At 29.6% G+C, this 20,217-nt stretch overlaps 1 protein-coding gene across 1 annotated transcript in view; it reads right to left on the reverse strand.

The window, feature by feature from the left end:
- The window catches only part of LOC149800891 (putative elongator complex protein 1), a 104,105-nt gene that overhangs the window by 24,511 nt on the left and 59,377 nt on the right, over positions 1–20,217 (reverse strand). Inside the window, exons 21-26 of the mRNA XM_089954952.1 lie at positions 17,634–17,774; positions 16,693–16,778; positions 14,145–14,290; positions 12,348–12,471; positions 8,721–8,818; positions 7,965–8,166 (exon numbers count right to left, since the gene is read on the reverse strand). Coding sequence (XP_089811078.1) covers positions 7,965–8,166; positions 8,721–8,818; positions 12,348–12,471; positions 14,145–14,290; positions 16,693–16,778; positions 17,634–17,774 — 797 coding nt within the window. The remainder of the gene's footprint in view (positions 1–7,964; positions 8,167–8,720; positions 8,819–12,347; positions 12,472–14,144; positions 14,291–16,692; positions 16,779–17,633; positions 17,775–20,217) is intronic.

The raw sequence follows: 20,217 nt of genomic DNA on the forward strand, positions 1-20,217 counted from the left end.
TTCAGACATAACATTGAAGTAAAAAAAGCAATAACTGTTGTACACTATATCCAACTCTAAGTCAGAACAAATAACAAACTTCACAGAAGCACGTTGAACTAATGACCATAATTTGGAACAAGTTTTAAAGTGATCCATCAGAAACTCTGGGACAATATTTTTTCACTAGATTCTGCCATACACTATTTTCAGCTATACAACAAAAGGGCAATTAACTCCAACAACATTTGAGGAGTACAGTAATTTGCTGAAATGTACATCTGCAGATGAAGGTCATAATATGTACAAAGTTTCATGGCAATCCAATCAAAATGATGAGACTAGTTCCGTTCACCACACTATGTCATAGACTGCATTGTGCTGCAAATCTCTAAGGGCAATAACTCTTGACAAAAATGACAGTAACAGTGATTTCTTGATATGTGCATCTCCAGATGATGACAAATATATGTACAAAGTTTCATGGCAATCCAATCAAAATGATGAGACTAGTTCCATTCACCAAACTATGTCATAGACTGCATTGTGCTGCAAATCTCTAAGGGCAATAACTCTTGACAAAAATGACAGTAACAGTGATTTCTTGATATGTGCATCTCCAGATGATGACAAATATATATACCAAGTTTCACAGTGATAAAAATATCTGAGACTAGGTATATTCATATGATTATTCATACACTGCATTCAAGTGCAACAGAAAATGGGCAAAAAACTGCTAAACCAAAGAAATTTCTCGATATGTACCACCACGTCAGCCAATTCTGAACATTGGGTAATTCTGTGCAATGATACATCATTTCTGTAAACATTGGATCACATGTTGTTTTTGGTGGAAAATCTAATTTGTATCAAGAAAGAATGATCATCCTTAAATTAAGGAAAGTGATAATCATAAAGTGTACAAAAATGTCCCACATTTCTACTCTAAATGTATAAGAAAATGAGATTTCAACATGTGAACATGAAGACCCACTCCATGACCTTCTTAACTTGTAATCCAGAATAACCTACTTAATCTTTGTCTTTTAGAATCATACAAATTAATACATTATTTAAAAGATAGAAATGTTTACCTTGAAATAATACTGCATCTTAATCCAAGTTGCTACTTTTGCAAAAAGTTGTCCCACACCTACTTTATCGTCTGCTATCCAACTTGTCACTCAGATGGATTCTCAGGAAATTCCCTGGTTTATAGTCTGTTTCTAAATTCTTTAGTAATTTATTTCCCATAAACAAGACGTTGTAAACACATTACATCCTATTCATTGTTGTTTCTCTTCAATATAAAATGTTGAACTTTGACTAATTTTTTGACAAGATCAGTTTAGTCTGCTTAAAATCTCTTGCCATTTATTGGCATTATTACGGTGAATTTTGTAAAAAAAGATATAAACCTGACCTAATTCATTGGCTGAAATGCTGACAGAAAGAGTCCAAAGTAATGCATTTTATTTTCATAGCCGGATGCATAAACATTACATCATTTCAAAGCCATGTGCAGAATACTCCGACATATTGTTATGTTGTTGTTGTTGTTGTGGGGTTTAACGCCATTTTTCAGCACATGATAGGCTATATATGGCAGCCAGTATTAATGGTGGAGGAAGAACCCGGGAAAACCCCTGGAAGAACCACCAATCCATGAGAAGCTACTGGCATGCTTTCTCACATACCCACATTGGCTGAATCCGAGACTCGAACCGGCGCAGACAGAGGTGAGATGGCAGTGATCCGTAATGGAGAACGCTTTAGACCACTCGGCCACTCGGGGCCCCCATATTGTTATGTATATTTGATTTAATTATATCTGATTTATTATATATTTATTTCAATTAAATGTTTGTCAGTTTAAATTTTTGTATTTTTCATTACATGATATTGTAATGTAAATTTACTCAGTAGAGATATTTTTTTTAGAAAATAGTTTAACCTTGACTGTTAGTTTATAAACACCAGGTGTTGATCTAAATTCTGACCTTGTTTCAGAATTTGTAGCAACCTTCATAAACAAGTTCTATTTTATTTTAAAATGATTAGTTGTTTCCAAGGTCATGATGGGACCTTGTCTTTAAGATATAAACAGTTGTTTATAATTTTTTATTTCTTTGAGTAAAAATGATTGGTTTTCATCAGGGTCACACTGGGTAAATGTGAGCTGTAACAAGTACTTGCTTCTATAAACTTCTAGAAGATGATCATGTGACCCTTGTTTACATTTTAGAAAGCCCACATAATCTATGTTTTGGAGAATTAATCAGTAGAAGTTGGGCTGTTAAATTGTTAGCTGTATGTTGTGCTGTTTAGAGTTATTTCAAATTACTTCGTTTGGAGTTATTTCAAATTACTTGGATTCAAAAGGAATAATTCTGTTATTTTTTCTGGAATATATGTGTGCTCATGTAATATTGTGGAACAAGGACAGTTTTTTATAAAAATTTATTCAGCTATCAGAAACGGGAGTGATAATTTTTATTTCTACAAGGAACTGTAGACTTCAACACTACATATTGTAGCATACGTCATCATCTTCCATCAAGGATTCTTCATCAGGATTCAAACGCGAAATCAGTAGAACATTTTTTTATTAGGACTACTAAAATTTTATTCTCTGATTATTTTTGGATCATTTTTGGATCTGATTCTTTAAAACCATAAGTTCATATTTTTTTTTCATTTTTACATAATGTTTCCAGGGAAATAAATTATTGTATTTTTAAAAGCTTGCCGTTTTCACTCTTTCTTGTGTTACTGTTTATTCAAGCCTAAACAAGTGACATAAGACTATCGCGAGTCACAAAAACACAGGGTTGTATCCTGTGTGTCCAAAATTAGTATTATTTTGAACAGAATATTATGATAACAGATTGGTGCTTTTTAAATGGTAAGCATTTCAGTATTATATTTTCATCAATCAGTCAAATTCATTATGTGTTTATCGCCAATATTTGTAATGTAAACCTTACATGCGCAGAAAAGACCAACAGCAGTGTATATCTTCAGATGACAATTATGCTGTTTACAAAGTGTAACAGTAATCCATCATGAACCATATGACTAGTTACATTCACAAGACACTGTGATGGACAGAATTAGAGACCGATGGATGAAAGGAAGGATGGATGATGGACACAAGGAGCATTCAATGAAATCAAGAGATTATTTTATTAAAAAAAGAAATTAGTAAATTATTACAGAAATTTTGAAAACAAAGAATTTACAAAAAAACAAAACAAAATACATTTCAAAAAGGAAGTTCCCAAATTAGAACAGTTTAAAACATCCCACTAAATCTGAGAAGATCACGTATATGTATAAGCGATCTTTCACAAATGATTACCAACAGGCATTCAACTCAATCATTACCGATATAAAGAACACATTTCAACTCAGTAAACAGATTTTTAAAATCTGCTACCAGTATAAATAATTCCAAATGTCAGTTTAAGAACAAACTTACTGACAGTAATAAGCAGCAAGAATCTATACAATCTAGGGGTATAGCTAGGATCCTTAGTAAAATGTAGCAGGTGCCATTTACTAAAAGATCTTTACATGTAGATAGTAATGGGGATTCCTGAAATCGTACTATTTATACAATATCTTTGTTTAAATGCATATTTAAATGTTTATTGTTACTATACTAATCTTTAAAATGCATATTTAAATGTTTATTGTTATTATACTAATCTTTAAAATGCATATTTAAATATTTATTGTTACTATACTAATCTTATAAAATGCATATTTAAATGTTTATTGTTACTATACTAATCTTATAAAATGCATATTTAAATGTTTATTGTTATTATACTAATCTTATAAAATGCATATTTAAATATTTATTGTTATTATACTAATCTTATAAAATGCATATTTAAATGTTTATTGTTACTATACTAATCTTTAAAATGCATATTTAAATGTTTATTGTTACTATACTAATCTTATAAAATGCATATTTAAATGTTTATTGTTACTATACTAATCTTTAAAATGCATATTTAAATGTTTATTGTTACTATACTAATCTTTTAAAATGCATATTTAAATGTTTATTGTTACTATATTAATCTTTTAAAATGCATATTTAAATGTTTATTGTTACTATACTAATCTTTAAAATGCATATTTAAATATTTATTGTTATTATACTAATCTTATAAAATGCATATTTAAATGTTTATTGTTATTATACTAATCTTATAAAATGCATATTTAAATGTTTATTGTTACTATACTAATCTTATAAAATGCATATTTAAATGTTTATTGTTATTATACTAATCTTATAAAATGCATATTTAAATGTTTATTGTTACTATACTAATCTTTAAAATGCATATTTAAATGTTTATTGTTACTATACTAATCTTATAAAATGCATATTTAAATGTTTATTGTTACTATACTAATCTTTAAAATGCATATTTAAATGTTTATTGTTACTATACTAATCTTTTAAAATGCATATTTAAATGTTTATTGTTACTATATTAATCTTTTAAAATGCATATTTAAATGTTTATTGTTACTATACTAATCTTTAAAATGCATATTTAAATATTTATTGTTATTATACTAATCTTATAAAATGCATATTTAAATGTTTATTGTTATTATACTAATCTTATAAAATGCATATTTAAATGTTTATTGTTACTATACTAATCTTATAAAATGCATATTTAAATGTTTATTGTTATTATACTAATCTTATAAAATGCATATTTAAATGTTTATTGTTACTATACTAATCTTATAAAATGCATATTTAAATGTTTATTGTTATTATACTAATCTTATAAAATGCATATTTAAATGTTTATTGTTACTATACTAATCTTTAAAATGCATATTTAAATGTTTATTGTTACTATACTAATCTTATAAAATGCATATTTAAATGTTTATTGTTACTATACTAATCTTTAAAATGCATATTTAAATGTTTATTGTTACTATACTAATCTTATAAAATGCATATTTAAATGTTTATTGTTACTATACTAATCTTTAAAATGCATATTTAAATGTTTATTGTTACTATACTAATCTTATAAAATGCATATTTAAATGTTTATTATTACTATACTAATCTTTTAAAATGCATATTTAAATGTTTATTGTTACTATACTGATCTTTTAAATGCATATTTCAATGTTTATTGTTACTATACTAATCTTTAAAATGCATATTTAAATGTTTATTGTTACTATACTAATCTTTAAAATGCATATTTAAATGTTTATTGTTATTATACTAATCTTTAAAATGCATATTTAAATGTTTATTGTTACTATACTAATCTTTAAAATGCATATTTAAATGTTTATTGTTACTATACTAATCTTATAAAATGCATATTTCAATGTTTATTGTTACTATACTAATCTTATAAAATGCATATTTAAATGTTTATTGTTATTATACTAATCTTATAAAATGCATATTTAAATGTTTATTGTTACTATACTAATCTTTAAAATGCATATTTAAATGTTTATTGTTACTATACTAATCTTATAAAATGCATATTTCAATGTTTATTGTTACTATACTAATCTTATAAAATGCATATTTAAATGTTTATTGTTATTATACTAATCTTATAAAATGCATATTTAAATGTTTATTGTTACTATACTAATCTTATAAAATGCATATTTAAATGTTTATTGTTATTATACTAATCTTATAAAATGCATATTTAAATGTTTATTGTTACTATACTAATCTTTAAAATGCATATTTAAATGTTTATTGTTACTATACTAATCTTATAAAATGCATATTTAAATGTTTATTGTTACTATACTAATCTTTTAAAATGCATATTTAAATGTTTATTGTTACTATACTGATCTTTTAAAATGCATATTTAAATGTTTGATGGTACTAAACTAATCTTTTAAAATGCATATTTCAATGTTTATTGTTACTATACTAATCTTTTAAAATGCATATTTAAATGTTTATTGTTACTATACTGATCTTTTAAAATGCATATTTAAATGTTTGATGGTACTAAACTAATCTTTTAAAATGCATATTTCAATGTTTATTGTTACTATACTAATCTTTTAAAATGCATATTTAAATGTTTATTGTTACTATACTAATCTTATAAAATGCATATTTCAATGTTTATTGTTACTATACTAATCTTTTAAAATGCATATTTAAATGTTTATTGTTACTATACTAATCTTATAAAATGCATATTTCAATGTTTATTGTTACTATACTAATCTTTTAAAATGCATATTTAAATGTTTATTGTTACTATACTAATCTTATAAAATGCATATTTAAATGTTTATTGTTACTATACTAATCTTATAAAATGCATATTTAAATGTTTATTGTTATTATACTAATCTTATAAAATGCATATTTAAATATTTATTATTACTATACTAATCTTTTAAAATGCATATTTAAATGTTTATTGTTACTATACTAATCTTATAAAATGCATATTTAAATGTTTATTGTTACTATACTAATCTTATAAAATGCATATTTAAATGTTTATTGTTACTATACTAATCTTTAAAATGCATATTTAAATGTTTATTATTACTATACTAATCTTTTAAAATGCATATTTAAATGTTTATTGTTACTATACTGATCTTTTAAATGCATATTTGAATGTTTATTGTTACTATACTAATCTTTTAAAATGCATATTTAAATGTTTATTGTTACTATACTAATCTTTTAAAATGCATATTTCAATGTTTATTGTTACTATACTAATCTTTAAAAATGCATATTTAAATGTTTATTGTTACTATACTAATCTTTAAAATGCATATTTAAATGTTTATTGTTACTATACTAATCTTTAAAATGCATATTTAAATGTTTGTTGTTACTATACTAATCTTTAAAATGCATATTTAAATGTTTATTGTTACTATACTAATCTTTAAAATGCATATTTAAATGTTTATTGTTACTATACTAATCTTTTAAAATGCATATTTAAATGTTTATTGTTACTATACTAATCTTATAAAATGCATATTTAAATATTTATTGTTATTATACTAATCTTATAAAATGCATATTTAAATGTTTATTGTTACTATACTAATCTTATAAAATGCATATTTAAATGTTTATTGTTACTATACTAATCTTTAAAATGCATATTTCAATGTTTATTGTTACTATACTAATCTTTTAAAATGCATATTTCAATGTTTATTGTTACTATACTAATCTTTTAAAATGCATATTTCAATGTTTATTGTTACTATACTAATCTTTTAAAATGCATATTTAAATGTTTATTGTTACTATACTAATCTTATAAAATGCATATTTAAATGTTTATTGTTACTATACTAATCTTTAAAATGCATATTTAAATGTTTATTATTACTATACTAATCTTTTAAAATGCATATTTAAATGTTTATTGTTACTATACTGATCTTTTAAATGCATATTTCAATGTTTATTGTTACTATACTAATCTTTAAAATGCATATTTAAATGTTTATTGTTACTATACTAATCTTTAAAATGCATATTTAAATGTTTATTGTTATTATACTAATCTTTAAAATGCATATTTAAATGTTTATTGTTACTATACTAATCTTTAAAATGCATATTTAAATGTTTATTGTTACTATACTAATCTTATAAAATGCATATTTAAATGTTTATTGTTATTATACTAATCTTTTAAAATGCATATTTAAATGTTTATTGTTATTATACTAATCTTTAAAATGCATATTTAAATGTTTATTGTTACTATACTAATCTTATAAAATGCATATTTAAATGTTTATTGTTATTATACTAATCTTATAAAATGCATATTTAAATGTTTATTGTTACTATACTAATCTTTAAAATGCATATTTAAATGTTTATTGTTACTATACTAATCTTTAAAATGCATATTTAAATGTTTATTGTTACTATACTAATGTACCTGCTAAAGATCTTGCAAGCTCTGCCTCCTGATCATGTATGTAGCCCAGCTTTGCTGTCATGCAGAACATCTGCTGCCACTGGAGGCAGGTTTTAAAGGCCTGAAGAGCCAGCTCCCATTGCTCAGCCTTAATATACATAAGCCCTGCCTCCTCATGGCTCCGCCTCTTGGTCAAATAATTTCCATATGCTAGGGCTATCTCCTGTGGAATATAGATATATGTCAATAATAACTCCTGCACAAGTATTCAAAGTTTGTATTTACTTACTTCATGTTTAAAAAATGTTGCATATGATGCACTAAAGCTAATAACTGACATGTGATCAACACAAATAGAGTTAATAATCTATAAGTAATGACAGAGCAAACTTATTTTGATTTCAAATTCAGCCTCGCCTTTGGATCCAGCAAGGACTGGAGTATCATTCCTCTTTGTATCACAGAGTAACACAAAAAAATTAATAAAATTTCTGACAAATCGAGGAGCATAACTGACTTCAAAATAAGTCATATAAGTTATCTTTTTATTTATTAAGTGCTTTTTCAACTTCAAAAAGATTAGTTGTATATCTGTTTAAGAGAACAAAGTTGAAAACTGACTATGAGATAAACTTGTGTAATAAAAGTCAAAAGACCTCTATAAGTCAACACTGCTGAACTTGACATTTTGTTCAGGAAAATCACACATCATCAATATTTTATGATAATGAACCAACAGTAGCAACATTTGTAAAGAAGGAAGACATTGCAATTAACCTTGTATTGACTTGAAGATGGGTTGAAAAGATGAAGGGCCTCTGTGTATAACTTGTGATCTATCACCAGCTTCAAGCACTCACCAAAATGTTCACCACCTATACAACCAGAAGAAAGACATTAAAATATGACTGTTTCTGACATTTACCAAATAACTGCATATGTAACACTGTTTTTTTAAAGGGTCTTGAATACACTTAGCTGTGCTATTTGCAAGTTTGAAATCCTACAAATTAAGTAACACCAAATGAGTGAGAATAATTGCAAACATTCAGACCCTAAACTGCACATTATTAGCCCACCCTGTCTTTAGCAGTTCTCTCTTATCTAGATAACTGAAATTTGTGTACATAAACCACTTTACCATATTCAGCTAGTGACCATGACCTTTGACTTTTTGACCCCAAAATCAATAGGCTTTTTCCTTATCACAAGTGTAAGCCATCCAAAAGTTTGGTCCAGGTCTGAGATTTAGAATCAATGTTGTCTTGCAAAAAACATTTTCCTTCTTTCAGCCACTATTACCTTTACCTCTGACATTTTGATACAAAAGTCTATAGGCTACTTCCTTATCCAAATTACAAGCATTTATGGGCCAGATTATGAAATAGAATGTTACTGTGTATGAATTTGAATTCTGACATTCTGATATCAAAACTGATATGCAACTTCATGCAAGTCATCCACAAAGTTTGGTAATGGTATATAGTTGAGAACTTGAATTATTATGCAGAAATTATTTTTCTTCTTTCTGTCATATTGGTAATAATTTTTGAGCTTTTTTGATCTCAAAATCAACAAAGTTTTTCCTTACTCCAAGTGCAAACCATCATCAAAGTTTGGTAACTGTTGATGGTGGAGAACTCAACAATTTGTGTAGTTATGAAATTGGTACCAGGCAGAGAAACAAACATCATAAAATAATATTCTCTACATTATGGTGGACATATGAAATTGGTACCAGGCAGAGAAACAAACATCATAAAATAATATTCTCTACATTATGGTGGACATATAAAATGGTACCAGGCAGAGAAACAAACATCATAAAATAATATTCTCTACATTATGGTGGACATATAAAAACAAGAGACTTTTTATTTAGCTAGCAAAAGATCTTTTTGACTCAGATTAATTTTGAAAACTTTAACACTGACCTTAATCTTGAGTATGGAGGGAGTCAAACAGAGATGCAAAAGTAATCTAGAGTATGGATTGCACACAACAGCTGTCAAAGAAACTAGGGTATGGATGTACACACAGAGATGACAAGCAATCTAGGGTATGGATGGACACACAAAGAAATGCCAAAGTAATTTAGGGTATGATGGCAAACACAAATGCCAAAGCAATCTAGAGTATGGACAGACATACAAATGTCAAAATAAACTAGGGTATAGACAGGCACACAACAGCTGTCAAAGTAAACTAGGGTATGGATGGACACGCACAGAGATACCAAAGCAATCTAGAGCTAGGATGGACACACAAACAGATGCTAAAATAATTTAGAGTATGATGGGCACACACAAATGCCAAAGCAATCTAGAGTATGGCTGGACACACAGATGCCAAAGTAACCTAGTGTATGGATGGACACATGGATGCCAAAGCAATCTAGGGTATGGATGGACACACACAAAGAGATGCCAAAGCAATCCAGGGTATGGATCGACACAGATGTCAAAGTAATCTAGGCTATGGATGGACACACACAGATGCCAAAGTAATCTAGGGTATGGACGGACACATGGATGTCAAAGTAATCTAGGCTGTGCATGAACACACAGATGTCAAAGTAATCTAGGCCACTGATGGACACATGGATGCCAAAGTAATCTAGGCTATGGATGGACACATACACACAGATGCCATAGCAATATAGGGTATGGATGGACACAGATGCCAAAGTAATCTAGGCTATGGATGGACACATACACACAGATGCCATAGCAATATATGGTTTGAATTTACACACACACAGAAGCCAAAGTAATCTAGGGTATGGATGGACACATACACAGATGTCAGAGCAATCTAGGGTATGGATGGACACAGATGCCAAAGTAATCTAGGCTATGGATGGACACATGGATGCAAAAGTAATCTAGGCTGTGGATGGATACATATGCACAGATGCAAAAGCAATCTAGGGTATGGATGGACGCACACACACAGATGCCAGAGCAATCTAGGGTATGGATGGACACACATGGAGATACCAAAGTGACAGCCAAGGTAGTTTTAATAGTGAATGTAGATTCATCCATATAGAAAGGTACATACAAAACCCAAGGCATAACAAATTCTATTCTTCATTCCCATATTACAGTAGGTACAAGACTTATTTCTGCTTACAAAATTTCAGTGTATGGTTACATTTTCCATCAACACTGAAAGGTCATTTTGAAATAGAAAATCAGATCTGTAACATGTACATATTTTTTACTAATATATTGATAACTTCATAAATATTTGTATGTTTATTAGTTCATAATATTACTAATATTTGGTTCACTTCATAAATACTTTTCTAATTATATAAACTTTAATTACTTCAGAAATATTTGTCTGATTACTAAAATTCTGATTACTTGATAAATACATGTCTGATTACTCAGTCGGATTACTTCCTAAACTCCTGTCTGATTACTCATATTTTGATTCTTTCATAAATGCTTGTCTGATTACTCACATTTTGATTCATTCATAAATATTTATCTGATTACTCATATTTTGATTGATTCATAAATATTTATCTGATTACTCACATTTTGATTCATTCATAAATACTTGTCTGATTACTCACATTCATAAATACTTGTCTGATTACTTACATTTTGATTACTTCATAAATACTTGTCTGATTACTTACATTTTGATTACTTCATAAATACTTGTCTGATTAATTACATTTTGATCACTTCATAAATACTTGTCTGATTACTCATATTTTGATTACTTCATAAATACTTGTCTGATTATTAACGTTTTGATCACTTCAATAAATACTTGTCTGATTACTCATATTTTGATTCCATCAGAAATACTTGTCAGATTACTCACATTTTAATTACTTCAATAAATACTTATCTGATTATTAACATTATTATTACTTCATAAATACTTGTCTGATTACTCACATGGTTGATTACTACCTTATAAATGCTTGTCTAATACAATTTTTATGAATGATGTACATGTACAAGCAAAATAACTGAACTTGGTCATCTCTTTTTCAATAACATGCAAGTGTTTACATATAACAATTATCCACTCTCCTTGATCCTAGTAAAATATTCTTTTCATTGAAAAGAAGAAAAAAAATCTGCATTCTAAGAATGATAGAATACATCATGACTACCAAAGTGTTCCTAATAATAATTATATAATTGCTAGTGATACAAAGATTTATTGAAACTTCAATATAATAATCTTTATATTCATCAATAAAATTATTTTCTGAAGTTAGCTGGCTCAAAAGCTTAGAAAAGGTAGTTTTATCAGAAAAGGTAGCTTTAAAAAACATCAAAAAGTACTTTTATTCAGGTAATTTGTGTCAAATCTTACACTACACCCTGGAAATTTAATCCAGATATTTTTCTTTTTAAATCTGTTAGAACTTACCACATTTACTGATGTTCAACAGTGCCAACTTGAATCGTTTGAGATGCTTGTCTATTGTGTACTTTTGATAGTTAGGCTCCAGTCTCCGCAGTTCATTAAGGAAAGGAATATATTCCTTGGGATCCTGAAGGTAAACAATTTGAATTATAAAATGCTGACTTTAAACAAGCAGAGATAGAAAATTCCATTGCCTGGCAGCTTGGAACTACTACATTTTAGCTTCAGGCAAATGAATGTCCCACAATCACAGCCCATTTGGGCAACCTAGTGTCCCACAGTCAAAGCCCAGTTGGGCAACCTAGTGTCTGCACAGGCAATCTATGGATTGTTATATTTCATGTCATGTGTTAACCTTTACTAAAGACTTATACCTCTTTGGCAGGGCCATTCATGCACAATAATCCCACACAGTGCCATCACTTGGCAGTTCTGAATTGGCTAATGACAGATATTAAACATACTGTAACATGTTCATTTCTGAGAATGATTTGAGTATTGAAATAACAAAATACCAAGAAACAAACTTTACTTAAAATAATCACGTTCTCTAAAGCCAATGGGGCCCAGAGTGGCCGAGTGGTCTAAAGCACTCTCCATTACGGCTCACTGCCATCTCACCTCTGCGTGGGTTTGAGTCTAGGATTAGGCCAATGTGGGTATGTGAGAAAGCTTGCCAGTAGCTTCTCGTGGGTCAGTGGTTCTTCCAGGGGTTTTCCCGGGTTCTTCCTCCACCATTAATACTGGCTGCCATGCATAGCCCATCGTGTGCTGAAAAATGGCATTAAACCCCACAACAACAACAACTAAAGCCAACATTCTCAGACCATCCAGGATCAGACCATCAAATGCTGAGACTGTATTTGCCTTTAAATCCCTCCATATCATGCAAAGCACCTTCATCTAAATGTTTTGATATGGACGTCTTCAAAAGACAGTTACTCTTCCATAATTTTATGCATACACATCATCAGGATGAATATTTAATCAGTGCTAATTATGACTGTCTTTTCTTTTTCAAATCATGTAATAATATAATTTAAGCAGCAAAAATCATTGTAGCATCTTGCATAATATATTTGTATACAGTATAACAGGCATGACACCTCCATGAAATGAAGTCAAAAATGTGTAATATTTAATAAATAAATTCAACATCATAAAATGTTGGCATGAAGAAATGTAACTGGCATAACTTTCATAGATTATGAAAAAATATTAAAATGATTCTTAACTTGTATTAAAATCATGAATTTAAATGATATACTCGTTTCTATCTTTTATTAACAAATGAAGTAAATACATTTTTAATCAGACATATCATAAAAGAATTTAATTTACTGATGAGTAAACATTTTCATTGGAATTGGGTTAAGGAATTTGTAACTGGACAACCAGATGATTTTGCTGGACAAAAAGATTTTGCAGTCTGATTGTATGGTAGGCAACCATGCTTTCAGACAATATTTCTGCCCTTGATGTGGTACCTATTTCTGTCCATAAATATATGTCTACCTATATTTTCATAATTACCAAAAAAATTGGCTCAAGGAAAGTATATATTAAAATATAACAATATTATCAAATTTCTTTGCATCTTTTCAGAATTCTGATTCCAAAATGAAAATTAAATACAACTGTTACATATTCTGATTACATTTAATTCTCTATACTGACAAGGTATTAGGTCTAAAATGTGTCTTGACTCAACCAACATAAAAATTATCCTTTGTTACATATATCTAGATCCATCTGGAGTTACATAATGAGTTTATATATATATAGATTTGTATGACAAACCTTCTGAGATTTTTCTGCCACCATGAGGACAAGGTCAAAGTCATAAGTTCCCAGGGCTACATCATACAATTCATTGACGTCAACTAGGAACAGTAGATACTTCAAAGCTTCCTCTGCACTCACATACTGGGCTTTAATATTGCTCTCTTGTTGGAAACAAAAAATAATTAGATAAATCAGGCATGTGAAACCTATTATCCACAACCTGGTTTTAACCAGTTACATTTTACATCATATGGGTATATTTTAGAATTGCTATCCAGCCCATGCCCTGGAGATAATTGCCCATGCTCTGGAGATAGTTGCCCATGCCCTGGAGATAGCTGCACTTGCCTGATATACATTATTACTGTAAATCAGGATATTTTAGTAACATTTAATTTTTATTACAGGTGATGCTCGCTATACACCAATTTTCTTTGCACACTTTTATTTTAATGCCATTTATAATGAAGAAATAACATTCAATTAGCACTGCTGGTGCCATGTGCTGTGACTTGCACACAACTTGTGTATGTGCATCACCAAGAGAGCACAGTTACTTTACATTTGATTTATGCCAATTTTGATCTGTGCCATAAACTCATGAACACATCCATGGCTTAAATCAAGCATCATCTGTAATCTAGTTCATGCAGCGTATATGCCACAAAAAATGTTCACAAATTACCTGCGGATTACATGTACAAAACAGTGCTATACCTGCACTGAACTGTTGTGGGAGTCTTACTCTTTGTCCATCTATAATTATCAGGAATATGGGTTATGTCAAATTTCAAGAGATAAGGCAGTTTTATGTGGGCAAATCTCCCCTGGTATTACCAAAGAAGCAATGCTAAGTTGCACCATAGTCTTTATTTGATACAAATTTTCACCAGAACATTTTCATCCCCAAATGTGTAAAAAAATTGTATACTGATGAAAAAACATGATTTACAGTGCTTTAATAATTTCATTATCATTCCATATTTCATAACTCCAGCATCACAAGCTGACTGAGAATTGATTTAAGTGCCACACATATACCTGTGTTAATAGAGTTTAATATATGCCAACAAAAATCAACATTCCAAAAATACTGGTACAATCAGACCTGTCTTTAGGTCACCTATATTAAGTAACCACCAATCTTAAGAGGCCATATTTTGCAGGTGACTGCTTAAAACAAGCTGGTTTTATTTGATTTTGTGTTTTATGGCAAGCAACGCAAATAGGTTATTTAGTGCAAAAGCAATAACTGAAATAAAGTGCCAAACCCAGGGACACACCACTGTAGCTGGACACAAAGTGGTAGCTGACCCAGGCTTATCTGATGGTACAAATCTAACCTGAACCCTTCTGGTCACAAGTCCAGTATGCTAACCAATGAACCACAATGGCTCCTGCCTCCTTTAGTTTCCTCTAAAAACATGTATGACAGTAAATTAGGCCTTTTCTACATAACTAGGCCTGCAGGGGTAAAGACAAGGCCTATTCGACATAACTAGGCCTGCAGGGGTAAAGACAAGTTGAATAGTATTACATTAACCCATGGGTATTTAAAACAGGGAAATAAAAAGACAGGTGGCTGTTTAATGGAAATTTACATCTACACTTAACTGTACTTGAAAAAAGTGTATGCTTATAACAGGTTTTTGTTTAATACAAGGAATAATTAAGAACTACCATCAAAACAAATGCTGTATACAAAAACTTGATCTGTTAGTAAATCAGCAGTCACAAAATACACCTCATTCTGAAAGTAATAATCTGACAACTTTCAATCATATAAACAGACAACAAGACACCATTTGTAATAAAAGCCCAAAATCCAACAAAGCTCATTCTTATAAAAGATAATGAGACACCATTTGTAAAAAAGCCTAAAATCTGACAAAAAGCACAAATCTGATGAGCAATTTTACATAGACATGAACTCTTGTCATAATACAAATCTGACAAGCAATTTCACATAGACTCTTGTCATGATACATATGACAAGCAATTTCACACAGACTCTTGTCATGATACAAATCTGACAAGCAATTTCACATAGACTCTTGTCATGATACAAATCTGACAAGCAATTTCACACAGACTCTTGTCATGATACAAATCCACACCAAGTTTCATGAAGATGATTCAGCGGATATTAAGTAAACAAAAGCTTGACAAACTGACAGCCATCCAGAGAACTGACTCCAGTATACTCCCTCAAACTTCATCTGCAGAGGGTATCATATATATATAAATATTAAGATGGCAAATATAACAGTTTTAATTAAAATTCAATAAACTAAAGATCTGACCAATCCAGAAAAGGGCCAAAAATATATTCATTCTTGGAAAAATAATATTGATTTTTAAACTGAAAACTTTAGAAACACAATAAATATGCAAGCCATATAAAATATGCAACTCAAAAAAAGTTATTTATGTACTAGTTGATGAGTATGTTTTAACATTTCATATAACATTACTCCCTGTCAACAAAATTATGTTTTCGAATGATGGATGCCGGCCCATTTCCAATTAACCAATTAAAAAATACCTTACTACTATAACTTACCTCTGAGAGCTTTAATTAGCTGAAGAGCTTCCCCTAACTGTGGTGTGGACTTCTTAACATAGGTGGTAAGAATGGACAGTAAATATCTGCCAGAAATAATGTACAGTGTAAAAATAACATCAGTCAATGTTGAAGAATACTCTATTAAAATATCCTATAATAAAATGTCCTATAAATACAATCCATAATCTTAACCTATGGGCCACAATGGGCTAGAAATTTGTTTCCAGTTGGTGAAATCATTTGGTTTCCTTGGGTTTTACCCTTCATCTTGCTATAGAATTTTAACTCTGTTATTAAAGATCTTCTATCAATATAAAACTCATGGAAAAAAAAAAACTTTAACATATTATTAGCAATAAATATTTAGTTCTAAAATGAAATGTTGAAAACCAGAAGTATCTTTTTCACTCTATGTGTCAAAGACAAAAATAAATCAAAACTAAGTAAATCACCGACTTGAAATAATTAGATTATACCAATTTATTACTGGAAGAATGCCACTTTTTCACTTGATTTATCTGGAATTTTATTTTAATAAATTTAAACTCATCCGTTATTAAAGGGAAAAAAATCTTATGAGCATCCTTTACAACTGTCAATGACTGCATGCCATACATTCAATCATAAAATATTTTGTTTAGACTTATGACTAACTTAAACAACACTAGACTGTATTAGACTTGTATCTGTGAAGTTGGATCTATTATGACTTAAACAACACTAGACTGTATTAGACTTGTATCTGTGAAGTTGGATCTATTATGACTTAAACAACACTAGACTGTATTAGACTTGTATCTGTGAAGTTGGATCTATTATGACTTAAACAACACTAGACTGTATTAGACTTGTATCTGTAAAGTTGGATCCATTATGACTTAAACAACACTAGACTGTATTAGACTTGTATCTGTGAAGTTGGATCCATTATGACTTACTTGTTCTCATCTTGTGCACAAAGGGCCACCCTAAATGCATCACATATAATGTTGACTTTATTGGGATTGGCAACTGTGCCAGGAGCTGGGGGAGATCTGTTGTATGCAGCAGTGTACATCGTTACTGTCACATCTTCCTCCCTACAACATCAAACACATATAACAAAAGATTTTCTTTATTTTTCCCTGTTTGTAAAAAATAATGTACACAGTATTCTGCTTATGACATTCTTGATAACACTGGAATTGTTTTCCAAATTAGAGATAACAAAAGGACTGAGGAAGAAACAAAACTGTACATAGTAATCATTTTGTTCTTGAAAAATTGCAAAATTCCATAACTTTTCCTCAGATATCAAACAAGACTCATTTCAAAACAAATCAGGGTATTTACAACTACATTTTATCCTTAATTCATGTTACTCTGCAGTATGTTGATAGTGATATACCAATAGTTGGCTAGGAAGAAAAGCTAGCCTCCCATAACAATAAACACATGGGTTTGGGGCAAGTAGAACATCTCAAAATGACTTGGATGACAACTTTTTTCAATTGTATCAGCCTGTTAATTAGACACTGTTTTGCAGAATTGTCTTCAAAGAAAAGGGCTTGTGTTTGCACTGTGAGCATCACATGGTGTCAAAAATGGAGGTATAAATTTGGGGTTGGGGTGCAAAAACTTCTTCCGCTATAAACTGCCATTGACTTCTCTGGTCAAGTGGATAATATTCTTATGCTTTGTTTTAATACAGGTATCTAAAAATATGGACCTTTTTGACCTCACTTGTGTATTTGATTTTTTATGATTTTTTTTATACTATGTCACTGATTGCAGCATTAAATTTGTACATAAAAACTGGCCCCTGCCCCCATAGTGGAACACAATGCATGGAGCATACTAATCAGGGAACCAGACTACTTATTCATTCAAATTCTCAATCAAACAAGATTCCTTTTATTAAAAAAACAAAAAACAAACACAAACAAACAAAATGGAATACTTTCTTTGTGAAACAGAGGTCATCGTCGAAAGTAATTTTTTTTTGTCCTATTAGTAAAATATTAATGCAATGATTTCATTGCAAGTAATAGGGAAACTTATCACTGTGAGGAAATCTCAGAGTGTTAATTCAATAATTACAAATTAGCCACAAACTCTGAAACTAGCTTCTCATTAATAAAACATATCTGTGAAACAGAATGTTATGTCATCAAATACTCTTTTTGTTTGGTTGTCTTGCTATCTTTGATCACACTTGTGAATGATTATGCTAATTTAATGTAGTTTAATTATATTATGTTCAAACGCACAAAATTTTTAACAGTCTTCAATGATCTGTCATTCGACCATGGCCACAAGCTCTTACGCAGGTTGGATTTGCATGCCTTTTAACTTTTCATTTATTCCAGCTCTTTATTTGACACAAAAGACTAATTAACATGGTAAGCTTTTAATTCAGTGCAACAATACAACAAATACCAATATGACTGCAACAAATACTTAAGAAAATAAAGTATCAAAACCTTGTCATCACTTAGGTCCTCTCAGAAATGCTCGCAGTCATAGCTGTTACGGTAGACTGACATATTTCACATTTGAATACAACACTGCACATTGTATTTATGATCATTACACTTAAACAAAACTAAAAGACAGAACCAAAACACGCATTTCAGTTGAGAAAAAAACCTTTATTAATTGGTATTTATTTATTATATTGCTTCCTCAAGTAGGCGTTAGCGCCAATTTCATTGATCGAAATTTTGCTGCATACTGTTATTTACAGTGTACCAAGAATGTAGTTTGGAAAGAAATTATAACAAAATACATGACTTCTTATTAAAAGTTGATAATTTCATAATGTTGATTCAAATTTCCAGGTCATATCAGCTGTTTTCAACAATAAAACGAGCGATATATAAAGGTTTCATTTACCAATTCTGATCACGATTTTCTTCATGTTTAACAAACATGGGTCAAATGATTGGTATTTTCTAGCTAAAAAAAATGGGATCCATGACTGACACTGTGTTTTAAGCAGGTTTGCGAGTTATCAGTGTGTGAGTTATCGAGAGAGTGGCATATGTAACATTACTCAAATACAGGTAATAAGACATCCTTGATCATACAATAGGGCCAAACTGTGACATATTAAACAACAATAAATAAAACTGAACACTTTTAATCATTAAAATAAGCAAGAGGCCCTCAAAAGGACTGATGCTCTACTGGCTGAAATGAATTTCCAGGAATTCAAGACAAGACCATTTCTTCCTTCTTACTGTGCAGTGCTGAAAAAATCTTTGATATTCTTCAACAAAAATAAGATTTTTAAAGAAGCTGCTGCGATTGACATATTGAACGTCAACTTGGCACCATTTTTCATTTTGGACAATCTAGACATCATAAGAAGTCTTTTTGGGAAGATGATATGACCATCCATTCAGAAGATGAAACACTGTGGTGGCCATATTGGATACCAAACAGCACTATTTTCATTTAGGATCATCTAAACCATGGGATAAATGTGTGTGTGTAAAGTTTCATGGCAGTCCTCTTAGCAATAACAAACTTGTGCTAATG

This window comes from Sinohyriopsis cumingii, chromosome 4, assembly GCF_028554795.1.
Source record: "Sinohyriopsis cumingii isolate HCF-2022 chromosome 4, ASM2855479v2, whole genome shotgun sequence".
Classification (NCBI taxonomy): Eukaryota; Metazoa; Mollusca; class Bivalvia; order Unionida; family Unionidae; genus Sinohyriopsis; species Sinohyriopsis cumingii.